The sequence below is a fragment of the Argiope bruennichi genome, chromosome 10, assembly GCF_947563725.1.
Source record: "Argiope bruennichi chromosome 10, qqArgBrue1.1, whole genome shotgun sequence".
NCBI classification, from domain to species: Eukaryota; Metazoa; Arthropoda; class Arachnida; order Araneae; family Araneidae; genus Argiope; species Argiope bruennichi.
This window is the reverse complement of record NC_079160.1, coordinates 87,384,814-87,403,340: the sequence shown is the minus strand read 5'-3', so window position 1 is coordinate 87,403,340 and position 18,527 is coordinate 87,384,814. Positions and strand designations below refer to the sequence as shown.

Sequence of the window (18,527 nt, the reverse complement as noted above, 5' to 3'; positions counted from 1 at the left end):
TCCTGTGTGTCTTCGTGTAAATAAACGTCATTGCTTTTTGTTTCTACTGCCGCCTGCTGATTGAGCGTTCTCTACACCATATAACTTCCACTATCCAAACGAACCCGCGAAATTTCGTAACAATATCTTAAAAGTAATAATCTAGTTTTAAAATCTTTAAACAAAATTTTTAGAACATTTTTTTATTAAGTTTAATAGCATCACGTTTCACTAATATACAGGGTGTCTCAAAAACCTTGACAGCGGCTTTTATTCCTTAAATATTGATCATAGACATATACTGTAAATTACAAAGTTGCGTAAAAAAAGGTGCAAAATGTTATGAAATCGATTAAAAGTTTCAGAGGGTTAAACTTTAAAAAATGCAAAATTTAAATTTTTATACGGACCCCGTACAAGACAATTCCCAATAAGTAAAATGTTCCCCATTCTCTAATAAGGTCATGTACAAAATTTCAGAATTTTATCATGAAAACTCTCAAAGATGTGTTAAAGCAAAATTGGTGAAGGATCAATCACAAATTAAAATGCAAATGTTTGCAGCTTCAGTGCAGATGACGCGATGCAGGAATGCAACATAAGGAAATAAAATATGCTTCATATCTTTTGTTTTAAATACAAATTTTAAAATCTTTGCTTCCTGAAAAATAATTTAAAATTTTATATCATGAATTACAGAATATAACTTCAAAATAGCACAGTCAATGAACTTGTAAAAAAACTTGTGTAATCTTTCCTTTAAGTTATTATTTCTACAAATTTTTAATACTTTTGAACCAATAAATAGTAAAATTATAATTTATTTATTCGATCATTACTTTCTTTGTTAATTTGTGTACTACTCCTAAAACACGAACATCCGACATGATTTTTCCTCTTTGCGAACTCATATCGAGGCATCGAAAAGTGGTTTTAGTCAGCATTTATGTAGTTTCATATCTTTGAGACTTTTTGCGATAAATTGCAGAAATGTTGTACATGGCCTTATTAGAGGATAAGCCACATTTTACTCATTGGGAATTTTTTTGCACGGGATCCGTATAAAAATTTAAATTTTGTATTTGTTGAAGCTTAATCCCCTGAAAATTTTAATCTATTTCGTAACATTTTACACCTTTTTTTACGCCACTTTGTAATTTACAGTATATTTCTATAATCAATATTTAAGGAATAAAAACCGCGATCACGGTTTTTGAGACACCCTGTATATCTTCCTATAGTTGAAATTGTATTACCCTTTGAATTTAATATTTGTTTAACAAGTTTGATTTTAAACTATTATTTGTAAAAATAATATTTAGGAAAACTGGAAGTATTTTCAAATATAAAATATTCAAAAGATTAAGTAAATAATTTCATCCTTTCGGAATATTGAAAACTCGAATTCGAAATTCTACGAATTATTTAGAAAAAAATGGATAGAATGATAGTAAAGCTGAAATTTCCATTCGCAGACAAATTTTGAAGAATAATTTTCTATTTAATGATCAATAAAACTTTAATGGAATCCGCAAAGTTTCAAAATAGGAAAGTTAAAATAAATGTCTCCTAAACACATAACAAAATTATCGAAGTTTGAATAAAATCCTTCATCAGTACTAAATATTGACGCTGCAGACGATTTTTCAGCTTTCGCAGAGGCGATGCCAAAATTTTAATTGCAAATATCTGGCAGGTGTGATGTTGGGAAAATATTTAAAGTAAACGATGGTTAAAACGTGCTGAAGCATGAGAGAAATTGTTTTTCCGGCATAGTAGTTCAGCTAACTGGGAAGTAGGGAGGCTAAGGCGTGAGAACACCTGCAGGCGGAATCGTCTGCAAGTTTCGCATCAAGATAAGGATGGGAGGATGATTTATATTCTAACATGAAAATCGTTCCGCTCTATAAATTAAAATAAACAAAAACTGGCGGTATGGACGTATTTATGCATTATCTATAGAATTCAGTTTGAATAATAGATATGCTATGTGAATATTAATGAGTTATGTATTCCGAGTAATAAAAAAAGTAAGTAAGTTTAAAATTATGATAGATTTAAGTTCAGAATAATTTTTCTGAATGAGTTTAGGCGTTTAAAAACTATTTATCCAGCAATAATATAAATAATAATGCTAACTTGAGATTTATTTTTTATTATCACTTATGTATATTTTGTGAAAAAAACATGAGAGTGAAAAAGATTGAAAAATTGCATTATGGTAAAAAAAAAAAAAAAAAATATGATTTATTTTGCTGTTGTGATGCTGTTTATTCTCCATTATATGACTTTAATTTTTTTCCAAAGTTGTGAGACTTAAAAATGAAGCCGAAAGAAGTTTTAATTTAAATAGTTGAAAAATGGAAGTGGGAGAAAAATAGAAATATATCTTTTCAAACAGTCTTATTTAATCTGAATTGTTTTATGTAAAGATGGCATATTGCCTCAATTTGATACTCCAATTCCATTTATAAAATTGGAAACCTAAATGATTTGCATTAATGACAGTAAAAATCCAAAGATTAATAATGAAAGAAGCTATGCAAATTAATAAATACAAATTACTTTTGATCATTATTGAGTAAAATTTATCATTTCAAGCCACCCCCAAAAGCATTTACTTTATGAAGGAGTTACATCTAGCTCCACTTGTTTAACGTTTGTAAAAGTGGAGTATTATATCACTAACATTTCTATGTTTTAGAATTTTCAAATTTTGCATTCTAGGATTTTTTTAATGACAATATTTTAATATTTCAGAACTAATCTATGAAGTAAGTGCTTCATTTAATTGAATTTAAATTTACATTGTTACCGACAGATAATGGAGAAATATTTATTTATATTTCAATAATATTTGTAAAATTTGTCACACTCCCAATTCCAAAATATGATATATATTTTAAAATTATTTTTGTGTTCATATATATATGATATACATTGAGAAGAAGAAATCCTTATTTCAGTTAAGTATATTGCTAACTATATATATACATATATATATATATATCTTAAGCATAATTTCAGGGGATTTTCGGGTCACGAGGAATCATTATTAGACAATGTCTGTATGTCCTCACAGAAAAAATCCCTTTCTTTGAATCCCTGCCTGAGGGTGACCCTTGAAAAAGTCTTCAGGCCGGATTCTTTTATTATATTTTTTATAATTTTTTGGTTTAATTTTTATTTGATTTTTTGTTTTCCTATTAACTTGATTCTAATACTTTTGTATATATATATATATATACATACACAGCTGAATAGACCAGCCATCTCTGGAACACTTTTAGCAATAAGATCATTATAATAGCAGGAATGAAGTTTTGCATTTTTCTTTTCCACATATTTAGATTTTTTTTTCTTATTACTAGAGGGAAATTAAAAAAGTTTAATTGTTATAATTATATTAGTAAAGATCGTGTAGAATATCAAGTTCCAATATGTGACTTTCCTTTCTTTGAAATAACATTTGCAATACACTATGACAGCACTCATTGTAAGTTAATTGCTTTGATTTGATGTTTTCTTCTTTGCGACCGAATACAAATTTCATTAAAATCTTCTCTTTTCAGGCTATTGCTTTATTTTACAGAAATTATGATGCTATATTTATTGCAATATCAGCTTTTCGATTTGTCAAAAAAAAAAAAAAAAAAAGATATGATCATTAAAATCTGTAATTTTTTCAAAAACTCTCACAATTGCATTTCTAGATTTTCAAATTGCTTGCCAGGCCCAATAATTTTCAATGCGTTTCAAAATCAGTACTATTTTTTCGGACAGAAGACATTATGAACCATAGTAAGTTCTAAAATATGGATGCATTATAAACTAAAAAAAAAAGTATTTTTTCTTACAAAAATCTTATGATCAAAAGATCCCTCTCACAAAATAAACTTGTGCAGTTTGATCAAATAAGTGAAAGAAAATTTCTTGCCACAAATTATCATAAGAAAGAAAATTCTTAAATATCCATAAAATATAATTTATATTATAAAATTAAATAAAATTTAAATTTTCTTAGGAATAGTATAAGTACCTCAGACTTATGTGTTTTCATTTTATCTTCAAATTTTAGGCCAAAAATTTTTTGTAAGCACTTAAATTGCCATCTCAATTTTTTTATTTTTCTAAATAATTTGCATTATTTTTCCTTTTAATGTCTCTTAGGGGCATTAGATATGTCCTTAAATTGACATTATTTGTTTGTCAAAAATTGAGCAGTAACAACAATGAGGATATTGTCCATTGAATTTTACATGAGTTGCTGCTCAAAAGCCAATGCGGTTAATACAGAAGAATAAAAACATAGAAAAAAATTAATGTTCTTAATTTTTAATACCTAATTCATTATTAACTATTAATTGATAAATAATACATAACAGATCTATTACTTCTATTATTATATTTATAATTATTCATTCTATGAAAATTTTTCAAAAATAAGTAAATATTAAAAAATAGACTTAATTATATTGGTCTCTAAACTACTCATACGATATATTACTATTTTTAGTGCAACATTTTCTTACTTTTCTGTCTGCTGTGAATTTCAGCTGACTTAATGCACTTTTTTACTTGAATGTAGAGGAAGTATTGTATTTACCGAAAAATTCAAGAATTTGGCGCATATTCACGTTTTAGATCTCCCTGAGTTAGAAAAACACACTTTTGAAAAATGTCCCTCTGTCTAAAAAACGCTTTGGGCTAGAAAGGTAAAATTCGATATATGGTCTTGAAACCAAATTTGCAGATTTGATAGAAAGATGAAATTCGATATATGGTCTTGAAACCAAATTTGCAGATTTGATAGATAGAAAGATGAAATTCGATATATGGTCTTGAAACCAAGTTTGTAGATTTGATAGATGGAAAGATGAAATTCGATATATGGTCTTGAAACCAAATTTGTAGATTTGATAGACGGAAAGATGAAATTCGATATATGGTCTTGAAACCAAATTTGTAGATTTGATAGACGGAAAGATGAAATTCGATATATGGTCTTGAAACCAAATTTGTAGATTTGATAGACAGAAAGATGAAATTCAATATATGGTCTTGAAACTAAATTTGTAGATTTGATAGATGGAAAGATGAAATTCGATATATGGTCTTGAAACTAAATTTGTAGATTTGATAGATGGAAAGATGAAATTCGATATATGGTCTTGAAACTAAATTTGTAGATTTGATAGATGCAAAGATGAAATTAGATATATGGTCTTGAAACTAAATTTGTAGATTTGATAGATGGAAAGATGAAATTCGATATATGGTCTTGAAACTAAATTTGTAGATTTGATAGATAGAAAGATGAAATTCGATATATGGTCTTGAAACTAAATTTGTAGATTTGATAGATAGAAAGATGAAATTCAATATATGGTCTTGAAACCAAATTTGTAGATTTCTATCAAATTTTGAGTAAATTCCGTTCAGAAGAAGTCTGTCTGTCCGTCTATCCGAATCTAAGTTAACACGCTAACTACAAAACGAAGAGAATTAGGTAGATGGCACATAAATTTAGCATCTATAGAGTAGACTTTGAGACTAATCCAACAGCTATTTGTTCTTTCATAAACATGTGAGATAATTCAAAAATGCAATCACTTAAATATATAGAATTTGACAAGAAATTTCGAGGCTACAAGTGCCGTTTTGTGTCAAATCTTTTTTTAATCGGTTGAGAAAACATATCTAAAGCACGAATTCGATTTTCTGATACTATTAAGCGCATGCCAGGAATTAATCACCAAAAAACTCAGCCACACTATAAATTCAGTAAGGAAGTTAAATTCACACCAAAATTTAGTATTTCGTAATTATTATGCACCAATGCCACGCAAAGCATTCTCAGGAATAACACCCTTATTAGACACTATGCGAGAAAGATTTGAGGAGACCACTCCCGCTGGTTAATATAAGCAGTTATTCCAAAATGGCTACTGAAATACTCATACCTGCAATTCTTCAATAGTAAAGGCTTCTAGTTATGCCTATTATATAACAATAATACGAGCTTCAACGGAGTTCAAGTAAATGAATTTGAAAAAGGAATAAAAACTTAAATATGCATATTAATTTGGCGTGGAAGTTTACAGCTATTACTTATTAAATTAGTTAGTAACAATACATTGATTCTGTCTCCTGAAGTACTCTCTTATAATTTTACTTTGTAATTACAATCTTTCTCGATATATTCCTAAATTTTTTGACGGATGCACTTTTAAAAAAAGATTGTAGTTCAAACGGGACTCACGCTTTCTTAAAAATTTGAACTGAGTAACTTGAATTAACGAATATAGTTAAAAATCGCATGGAACGAGGTATGGTTTGTAGTTGAGCAGCAAAAGATCTAGGGGCTCTTACTACTCAAAAGGTTTGATGATATTGGATTACTTTGATCGTGCATTTTTGTATCGCAACTTAGCAATACACCTCCAGTCGATTTTCAGAATGGGTAATAATATAATGGAACTGACAACGGTAGAGAATAGTTCCTGCAAATTTTCTTATTTTGTAATTTTCCTAGCTCCAATATAAAGGCCAACATAACAACATTAGTGAATTTTTCTGATAATTTTAATAACAACCAATATTCTATTACCCTTAACATAAAAACAATTTCTGAAGGACACAAAAATTTTAAATTTCGACTGAATGTCGAAAAAGCACAAACAACCACCACCTTCACAGGATGTTTCATTCAGAACACGAAGAGAGATCAAAATGGCAAAGAAATAGCTATCGAGTGGGTAGTGTGCGGCTGAGCGTAAATCTCAAACATAAAAAGTGACAAGTAAAGGTTTACTTCCTTACCTTTGAGAAGAGCAATAAGAACTGCTTGATCCAATTCCTGGCACGGTCCCTCGCCCATTCGAAAGACAGTTATCTGAAATAGAAAGAGAAACGCTTCAATAAATGCGAGTCACGGGGGATCAGACTCGTACGTCATTATTAAGCTACTCAGATAGTTTATGGTGTGAGTTTGTCTATTCTGATTGCAATGAAAGTGGAGTATTAACGATATTTCTGTTGGTAAATATATTCGATGTTTACGATTATCGATACATCGTAGTTTACGATTAATAATAATTTGTTGTCTAACATATTTAATGTAAAAACGATTTTTGCGTAAAATATTATAATAAAATTGTATTTAATGTTTGAAATATTTTTTTAGTTAAAATAAGAATCTTAATTGAGCATGTTGCATCAACATTTAGTATCAACAAATATTATAAATAAAACTTCTCTAATTACCAAAATCTTAGAACATCAAATTCTTTTAATCAGTATGATTGATATGGAACTAGGTAAATTTGCTTGTGTGACAAAATAAAGCTCACAGTTGTAAGAAAAAAATTTAATGAAACTAATATTTACAAAAAAAAAGGAGTTCTGAAAGAATTTGCTTAAATTATCGTTTGCGTTTTTTTACAAGAAATTGTTAAGTTGAGAAGTTTAAATTAAATCATGTACGCGACAGAGCCAAACGATTTTTAAAAACTGCTAATAGGAATTTTTTTCACATCAATAAAGAAAATCAATTGTTGTTTTTGATATAAATTGTTTAATCGTCTGCTTTAAAAATTTTATTTTAGTATTTTTCAAGATTTCTGGAAAACCGTTCTGGTAACAGATTTTCGAATGTATTTTTGCTATTCAACAAAAAACTGTAAATAAATAACTGTATAAAAATTGTATAACTGTATAAAAAATATTGCATTTTTAAAAACCAATAAAAATTTTATAAAGTATATTTTACATGAAGTTATTAATATTTAACTCCCAAATTCTGAAGTATTAGAGAGATTTTATTGAATATTTTGTGACATTTAATTAAATAGTTAATTAATTAAAAAACTGATTCACCCATTCACGATGTTTTGGCAGGGACTCTCCTAATCTAAAGCCTCTGTCGCAGTCCGACATCTGTTTTGTTTCATTTGCTAACAAAAGCTTTATTTTCCTTACTTTCGTGTGAATTTAAGTGACAGACTTATTTTCTTTGAGGAATCGTTAAATCGCTACTTCAATTTTCTCAAAACTCAAAGTTCTTCATTCTCTTCAATTATAATATTATTTATTTATCACTTTGGCAAGCAGTAAAGATGACAGGGAATTTAAAAGTAGAAATATTTTAATCCCTTCAGATGGACTTTAGAATTTTCTTAAACCTAATTAAATGCTGCAAAAATATTTTTTAAAATAAAATGGATACATCAAAAAGTAAAGTAGAACAACTTCAGAGTTTCCTTGTTTTCCAGTAATGCAGCATCTGCAAATTTTCTTGTTCTGAAATCGTTTGCATTTTTTTCAAATATTTATTAGATTTTGAAAAAATAATGAGAATTTAAAGAAAAATTCATAGAAATACATAGTGTAATTCAGATAGTAAAAATTTGTGTAAAATTTCAAAAAAATTATTCCATTTGAACTTTTTTATATCATCTTTCTAATCACGTAAAGGATCCGAAAATGGCATTAGTTAAATATTTATTTAAAATATGCCCCTTGGAAAGTTGGCAATATTCTTTTTTTAAAAAATAAAACAATGTGCATCGTGTAGTTACTTTTTAGGGAGATGCGTAAAAAATATATAAACACATTAATTATTATTATTTATATAAAAATAATTTTACTATTAATTTTTTTTTCTATTTTAGCAAATATATATTTTATTGCAAATAACAGTATTTTTTTATTTTCTCGTATGAAAAGTATGAAGAAAGAAAATTGTGATTACCGAAAGATTTGAAGACGAAAATTTGTTGAATCAATGACATTGAGTTCGAAAAAAACACATATTTTCAGTACTCTATTTGTTTGCTTATAAACCTGATAATTCGAAAGCAAAACCAGATGAACTGTTGAAGTTTATTAAATGGTCTTGCCCTTTTGTATGAAATTTTGAATGCAATTCACTAATGGGACATTAATTTATAAAACCATATGCATGTGAACACTATAATCAAAATTGCGAAAATGTAACTGTCACAACTTATATCATCTAAAATTTAATAGCACATTGTACTTATTAATATGATAACTCAAAAATATAGCCTTATAGATTGCTGATGTTTGATAAATGATTCTTATACCAGAATCGTAAATCTGTATATAATTTGGGTGAAATTCACAATGGGAAATTTGCTTATAAATACATGCGCAAATGAGCACTATGGTTCAAACTTCGACAGCTTAAAAGGAACATATAACCTAAAATTAATTACACAGATTTATATATACTGTGACTAAGGATGCGAAATCTTGTGTGGAAATGCGACTCTTGGAGTTTGTCTTGATAATGTAATTGCTGCAAGTGGGCTAGAAATGAAAGGATTGCCTAACTGCCAATTTCGAATCTCTTAGGGAAAAAATGTTAACCTAAAGAATCTAGATTTTTGTTGATTGAACATTTAACATTGTTACGATTTATCATATTGTGTCACTGCTCAATAAGTCTCATGATAAGAGAACTATCTTTAGAATTAACTTTAATGGATGACTCAATGGATTGACTCAATGACTCCTGGACCTTGACGTATATTTGTCGACCAATTTGTTAGAAACATAATGTATCGAGTATATTCGAAAATTCGATTTTCAGTGATTTAAGTGACATTTAGTGATTGCTTGCCCTGTTTCGGAAAGTATAATAGGTCGAGAGTCAGTAGTCAGGAGTTATCAGGAGTTTACGAATTTAGAGAGCGTAGTTGAGTTGAACTCAAAGGTGTAGTAGAGCGAGTTCTTTCTGCGTGTTTTGTGTTGTTACAGTTGTTTATTACTGATTTTTTGCTTGCGTATTTCTGTTTATTGAGTGCTGTTTTATGTAGGCTTTGAGATTTGCTACTTTAAATTTGTGCGTTTGTGTAGAATATATCACCTTTATCCATTATTGAATCTACTGGACTTTCTGGAATACACTACTGGACGGATTCGGCTTATTCCCGTAACATTACTTATAAGTGTTCACGGTTACGCAATGAAATAATTACACATTCGAAATACTTACTAAGTCTTTTCTTCGGACGCATTGCATGAGCTCGCAATGTAGCTTCTCAGCATTGTCCCGTGTCAGGTGGAAAGTCCTTTCGATTGTCATAAGGAGCTGTTCTTTTACGTCTTCCAGTAAAGTGCTGAAATTGAGAAGTGTATGATTACAGAGCAGTCATGAAAGAAAAATATTGTTTCTATAAAACAGGTATAATAAAGTAATTATTGTTAATGACTTGTAAAGACAATTCCACATGAAAACTGATTGAAACTAATTGTTTGGTTGCAATTATAGAAGTGATTTCCAGATTGTCATGCATTTGGCCATTTCGAGTTATAGAGATTGATTATTGCTATATATAATCTAAATATTATCATGCTAATTTTTCTCCTGTATTTTACATTTTATATCAGAAAATTATGCAGCCTATAGTATAATATATGTCAATATCGCATGCTTAAGAAGATATTAAATGGATTTTCATATTTCTGTGGAAATAGCTTTCTTATTATTCAAAACAAATCTGATGCTGTTAAAATTTTATAAAATGTTTTGTAAAGTACGGTCATTTCCGAAATGATCGTGATTTTGATTATTCATTTCAATAATTAAGAAAAACAAGCCTACTATCCATTGCTTCACAATGAGCGATTTACCATATGATTTACCTCATAATGAAATCTTCTTAGTAGCGTGTAACTAACTGGGAAATTTTTCAAAGTCAAAGGTGAAATCTTTCAAGTTCTAAAAGCATTCGAAATTATAAAACATTAGTGTGGTATCCGAAAATGTTGAATACCTTAGTGATTAAATGGGAAGAGTGAGATATAAATTAAATTGTTTATAAAAGAATAGTTAAAATTGCATGAATCATAGTTTCTGATCATAATTTCTGTCTAATAATATTTTGTTTCTGATCATTCATTATCAAACATAATTTTCGATTTTTTTTCAGATATTGATGTAAATATTGTGAATTCGAGAAATTAAAAACAATTATTGATTATTATTATGATGATATAGAATGTAAGAAAATGTACGAAAAGGCAATAGAATTAAGAAATACGAAGCAAGTTTTAATCCAAGTTATTTACTTTATATTGTATATTTAAATAGTTATTTTTCTAGAGGTTAATATGTATTTTATTCTTTGTAGGAAAGAAGAAAATAAATAATGAAATAACTATTTGTAGATATTTATTGAAAAGAAACTTTATCTCGCCATTGCTCCATATATACTTTAAAAATAAGCATATGTACATTTTCAATCACTACTACTTTTTATTGTTTTTAAATGCCTTGAACATTCAATGGAAAATATTGAATTTTAAGAATTTTTTTCAACATTTTTCTTATAGAAACTGGAATCAGTATCTAATTGAAATAACAACATAAAATAAACTAAGCAAGATCTTCACATCGATTTTCGTTTCAAAAGTCGTTAAATGAAAACAATAGATAAGTGTTGCCTTTTGACAATATTATGCATTTCAGTTTAATATCTAATTGAAAAATGGGCACAGTAATACAACAATATAGAGAATAGCAGAACGTAGAAAGCTAAAAGTGACCAGTTGGTGGCATAACATTTTATTCCATAGATATTTCAGAACAACTGCGAACATAAAATGCATATATTTCCTCTGTGTTCTTAACTTCAAGTATCACTGATTGCAATTATGATAAATTACAGTTAATCGATTCATTTAAAGGCAAAGAAAAGAATGATATGTGCTTGTATGTGCATGTCCACTCACTCATCATCATGCATGTAACGGTGTGCAAATGCCAAGAGGTCCGCCGCTCGTCCACTGCCGTCGCAGATGACCACAGGAACCGGGGGAGTGTCTGTTACGTACTCCAGCACGGTGCGGATCGTATTCAGTCCTCCCTCCACGACGACGCACACGACAGGCACACCGCACGCCTCCATCTCTGCCCCTGTAAAAGACATAAATTAATGCAAACTTATTTAATAAATCATTTTTAAGTTAAAAATAGTTCATTACATCTGGTTTTAAAAAGATTGAAGTCTTTCTATAATATTTCAACTAGCATTTAAAATGGAAGTAAGAAGTAGCTTAAGGATTATAACAGTATTTGCAATGCAATAATTTTTATTATAAACTTTTTATTGCAGGAAATTAATAATCACAAATTAATTGTTCCGAGCAGCTCTAAGGCGCACGGAAAAAATTGAATGACAGGACCGCTGCGACATCAACATTAGTGGGAGATATGATCGAATCCTAAGAGACATCGCTGGCTGTAGTAAAACCCTTCCAATGGGAAGTAATCCCGCTATTGATGGGAGGTGGCCAATTTCCACTTTTTCTGCACATTTTTCTGAATCACCATACCGGAAGTTTCTCCCCCTCATTTTCGATATGCCCCATCCCTAGTGGGAAGCAGAAAATTAATAAAAGTATTGGAAAGTTGAGAAAGAAATAAACATCAATTATACTATACTAATACGCATTGTATTTATTTTCTTTTGATAAAACAAACACAATTCTAAAAATGGAGGATTCATAAGTCAATAAGTGTATTCCAATAATCAGATAAAAACCTTTTTATCTAATATTTGATTATTTAGTAGTAAAAGATTACAATTTTTGTAGCGTCCGTTTGGTATTACAATGTATAGATAATGCCTTTAATGCTTTGGAAACTAAAAAGTTTTGTAGAATGGATGCATTTGCAATATTAAATTATTTCCAGGGAAAAAAACAGACTTACGTTGTTTGGATTTTGAACTTTTCATATAACATAACATTGAACATATTTGTATCTTTAAATTATTGTTCTAAAAGGGAATATAAAATTAGTTTTTCAGCGATTTTTCGTTCTTAATGTTTTTTTGGCAGAGTCTTTATCATTAAAAGCTATGGATTTACAAGTATATTCAAACAATTCCGGATTTTCTTATGAGAAAATAACGAATAGAGACAGACAATTATTATCACATTTTTATTTAGTGTTTCCATCATAGTTCCCCTGTGTAACCATGTATTTTTAATGCTTTTCACACAAAGATATAAATGCAGATAATGAGCATTCCTTTGCCACATGTACCAGTGCTTTGTTTGCTTCACTTTTTTGGAATATGAGAATCATTGCCTTTTAAGCAATTCTTTATTTGAGAAAAAAAAGTCACATGAGACGGGATCAGATGAATAAACTGATTATAGAAGACCAGCCTGTGATGTTCTATAAGGTAAATGACCCCAGGAGATATCTGTAATCTAATGAATGTCACCACAAGCTACAAGTACATGCTGCATGTTTTGAGTTGGATAAAATCTGTGAAGTCAGATGAGAGTTTTCACTTGCTTTGCAGGAAATAGTATAATTCATTTACATTTAAAAATATTTAAAAATTCAGGAAATTTTGAAATTAGATATATTTTACAATTAATACTTTTGAGGCAATACAAATCTAGCTTCCTTTTTTAAAATTAAAAGGGGAGAAAATTATTACATCATGGTTTGTAAATTGTTCAGTAATTAATTTGAAATCAATCATTAAGGAAGCGAAAAAATTATTCAATATTTTTCTACTGTTTCTTCGAATAATCTAAGCATTTTTAGGTAATTATTAGCACTACAGAGTTTTATTTTATTGACTTATTTCTTTGCCCTCTTTCTTCCATTTCTTAAAAAAAGTGTACATTTTTTCGCATTTATCCAGAAATGCTGGATGAAATGATCTTAAATTTTTTTTATTGTTATAAATATGCATGGATTTATATTTTCCAATACAGATTCAGTCACTAGACGATTTAGAGTACAATTTGTGTAATATTATATTTTGTTTGTGTTTGTATTGTAAATTATATTCATGAATTTAAATTATGTCACCTTTAGTTCAATACCTTTTACACTTTTAGTTGGCTTTAAAAGTAGATTAGTTAATAAATAATTTTATTTTGGGAAATGAAAATTCCAAATGCTTGTTTTTATATGTTCATATATTTTCATTTTTATGCTTTACTGTAGTTGATTTTTTTAAAACTTTTTATAACAAAAGTTTTATATTTTTATTCTTGCATTAATCCTTATGTATAAGATAAAACTACGGATGTTATGCATATAATAAGATAAAACTATGGATGTTATGTATATAATAAGATAAAACTATGGATGTTATGTATATAATTATGCATAAGATAAAACTATGGATGTTATGTATATAATTATGTATAAAATAAAACTATGAATGTTATGAATATAATAAGAAAAAATTATGGATGTTATGTATAAGATAAAACTATGGATGCTATGAATATAATAAGATAAAGCTATGGATGTTATGAATATAATAAGATAAAACTATGGATGTTATGAATATAATAAAATAAAATTATGGATGTTATGTATATAATTATGTATAAAATAAAACTTTGTAGGTCTATTAAAAGAAAACAAGACTAAGGACAACCTGTTGTTCACCAGAAATCAAAAATAGCAGCCAAAAGTTTAAATTTAACACAATTATAAGCGTTCAATACAAATGCCTCCAGAAATACAAATGATATGGAGGTGGTACGATAACTGATTCGAATTTTTTTAAAGCATGTCTCGCGTGATATTCTGAACGGCTGCAGATATGTGTGTTTAAGCTTGTCAACGTGAGTGAACTATGGAACAAACACATGCTGTGTGATGTACCTTCCTACCTCCAGAAATAACATCAACTACTACCATACAAAGCGTTAAGTCAGATACGATGGAAAAATGTGGAATGAGTTATGGTACCATCTCGACATGTCGCATTTGTGGAAGGGATCATATTGAATATTTATTATTATTTAACTGTTGCATTTAAACTTCCAACTTTTTATATCTGATTTCCGATGAACAACAAGGATGTTACTTTGTTTCGTTTTCTTTAATTCTCCTGCCTTTGTGAACACCCTGTATATTAAGTTGCTTAGATTTTATAAAAGGTATCCCAAAATTAATTCAAGATTTAAATTTGCCACCATTTGTGCAGTAAAGTGTTGGCAACCCTATTTAAATAAAACATTTGACAGTTGATAGTTTAGAGTTAGTAAAAAGGGAGCGTTGCACGATTGAACGACATGTTAACACACGATTTGAGTTAAATAAAAAACACGGTTTTTTTCTTCAAGTTGTAATATTTTTATTGAATCGTAAAGTATACAGGATAGGGTTATGCATGTAATAACACATAGGGCAAATGACTTCCATCGCTTTGCTGGACATACGCACTCTTTTCTCATAATTCTCTGTGACCATTTTGTGTAAATGTGGCTGAATTTGGTTGATGCAGGGTTAAAATTCCACCTTCAATTCATGCATGCTTTTTGGCGTATTGGCGTAAACTTTGACTTCACATAACCCCATAAAAAGATATCCAGCTATGTTAAATATTGCGATCTGAGGGCAATTCTGAAATTTTCGAACTTTGATCGCCAGCCGTTCATTATTTTTGAAATATTGTTGAACAATGAAAACACCTTGTTCTATCGTATACTTACTAAATCTAAAATATCGGCTGTCAAATGGTTTTTTAACCGTTGCCAACACTTTATTGCACAAATGGTGGCAAATTCAAATCTTGCGTTCATTTTGAAACATCTTTATATAAAGAAAATGTGAGAAACTTTAAATATCTTCATTCCTAAGTGTATACGATAGGAAAAAAAATTATGTTTAAATGTTAGATGCATCCATCTTAAAGAGTGTTCAATAATAGTATTAAATAATGTATTTCGGTAAACTCCAAGTAGAGCTATAATAGTAATATTTGAAGCAATAGAAAGAATGTTCAAAAATATGTTTGAATTTAATAAATTTTGAAATTGTGTTTTGCCTATAAAAGTGCTCTTGTTTGAATATCAGGGCACAATAAAAACGAAATATGCTACTTAAAATTTAAAGCTAGAAAGAAAAGAAAAAACATTTAAAATATTCCTTGTTCCTTCCATGCAAAACATAGCAAACGAAAATAAAATAAAATTGAAGAAATGACAGCACATCTTATTCCATAAACAATCAAAAGCGCTTCTTGAAACTTTCAGAAAGTTCTCCAAATGGAAACATTAAAAATTCAATGGTTTTTCTCTAACGCTTTTTCTAGAAACATATTTTCCACAAAGTAACTCCTCGTATTCATCCTATCCCGATCCATACATTGAAAATGTCATTTCCCAGACGCAACAGTTAAGAATAAATAATGGACCGGCTCAGCAAAAGATGCATATTTATCAGCCTTCCCACCTAACCCCTAAAAGATGGTGCAAAGCATCCCCTCAAGGCACAAAAAAGATCGCTTCTGAGACTAATGACGGAAATAATATCCAAGTTTCCTAGTAAGGGATTTTCAGTGTCATATCTGGTTTGGAGTGTAACGGTACATATATTAATAGATGCAGCCCCGAATGTTTCTGCTGGAGCAACATGGATTCGTATTTAAACAGGATGGTTATGAGAGATTTTATTATGAAACATTGAGTACTAGAGGATTTTGATAAATTAATAAATATCATTGTTCAGTTTATTGTAAGAAAGTATGTTGAAGATTGTACCATTTTGATTTAGAAGTTAATTATAACCAAAAAAATTTATACATAATTGAATGTCATTACGTTGCTAGAAATGTCTTAAAACAAATGAATGTTTCAAAATCAGTAAGACTAAGGTTATATTTTTAACCGTTTTTTTTATCCGTCTTTTGACTAAAATGATTCGAAAATAGCTAAGAATGTCATTAGATGTCATGGTTATTCTTCATAGGATCGTTATGGCTATTCTTCATAAGACTGTCATGACTATTATTTATTAGACTGTCATGGCTATTCTTCATTTTATTTCAAGCAGCTGTTACAGTAATTTATCAAACGAAGCTCTGCTAATTACTTAAAATAAATAAATAGATTTATAAAATGAATTATGATAATGATTTACGTTCGTCTTGGAATATGAATATGACGATTAGACTGTCATGGCTATTCTTTATTCTTTATTGCACTGTCATGGCTATTCTTCATTTTATTTCAAGCAGCTGTTACAGCAGTTTATCAAACGAAGATCGGCTAATCACTTAAAATAAGGAAATAAATTTATAAAATGAATCATTAGAATGATTCACCTTCGTCTTGGAATGTGAATATGACGATTAGAAATTCTTTCATATTAACTTATTTCAACTCTTATTTGGAAACTAGCTGCCTTTGATGATCAACCGATTCTTTGAAATCAATGATTATTAAAAATGTTAATTAAATCTCCACGTCTTAGTGGTTTCATCAACAAAATATTTTTAAATTTCAAATTTTCAAGGACATTATTCAAGAAGTCTTACACGGTTCTGTTGATTGCGCTATGCATTCCTCTTATTCTATGCTCATACCTTAATACATCTAAATATATAATGGAAAAGTGCAGCAGTAATTAAAATGGTCTGTTCTAATAGAGCACTAACACACACGTACACGCACGCACGTACGCACCACACACACTCACACACTATAATTATAAATGAACTATATCTAAAATATTACTTTTGATAAACCCTTTGCATTTCTAAAGGCAATTAGATTCATAATTATTACATATGATAGTGTAAAGACTCCTTTTAATGTTTAGAAAATCTCAATGGTTATATCATGATTCATATATATTATAATTTCTAATATTAATGTGAATTTGTTATTAGGAAAATAATATAGGTTATATTATAATTTCTAATAAATAATGTGAGAGATTTTGCTATTACATTGTTTTTATACTAATCATTATCTAATATGAAAAGTGTGGAGTGCATATGTGATGACTTGGGCCAAATTAATTCCTAAAAAAGTGACAATATAGCGCACGTCTTTTCCTATCCAATGAGGAATTTCGTTAGACTGGATAAAAACATAGCCGATTGAGTATTGCATCTGTAAATAATAGATAGCAACAATTAAGAAAGGCCGTAGAATTATTACCTTTGCATGTTTGATATCTTGAATTCGCATCGTTCAGTGTTCGTAAAGTGTACGTAATGCAACAAACAATTAAAAGGCAAAAGACATGATTATTTGGAGTACGAAACAACAGAAAATTGTATTTGACACAGTATCCTTAAGAATAGCGACTCAGACAAGACATAAAACAGAAAAGGGTTTAGATTAATACTTGCAAGCATTTCATAAATTCTTTTATTCGGATCAGAAATTACAATCCTTTCAACGATTTTCTTCCCATGCTTTTCTTGCATCTTATTTTCCAAAGAAGTAACTCTCGCATTAAAATATCCTTCCTCTTCTTGGGCCATTTATTGAAATTGTCACTTCACCCCCAGCGCAACAGTTAAAGAAGAATAATGAGCCGAGAACGCAAAAGATGCATATTTATCAACTCTCCCGCTAAAAGATGAGACGCCAAGCATCCCCTACGGCATGCAAAAGATCGCTTTTGAAAGAAAAAGGAAGAAAATGATATTCAATATTCAAGGCTCCTCATAAGGCTATTTCGGAGACCTATCTGATGCTAGTTGTAATGGGATGCGTTTCGTCATATTTCTGTCGAGTAA

At 29.1% G+C, this 18,527-nt stretch overlaps 1 protein-coding gene across 1 annotated transcript in view; it reads right to left on the bottom strand.

The window, feature by feature from the left end:
• The window catches only part of LOC129987645 (transient receptor potential cation channel trpm-like), a 247,814-nt gene that overhangs the window by 82,939 nt on the left and 146,348 nt on the right, over positions 1 to 18,527 (bottom strand). Inside the window, exons 4-6 of the mRNA XM_056095604.1 lie at positions 11,740 to 11,923; positions 10,001 to 10,124; positions 6,802 to 6,874 (exon numbers count right to left, since the gene is read on the bottom strand). Coding sequence (XP_055951579.1) covers positions 6,802 to 6,874; positions 10,001 to 10,124; positions 11,740 to 11,923 — 381 coding nt within the window. The remainder of the gene's footprint in view (positions 1 to 6,801; positions 6,875 to 10,000; positions 10,125 to 11,739; positions 11,924 to 18,527) is intronic.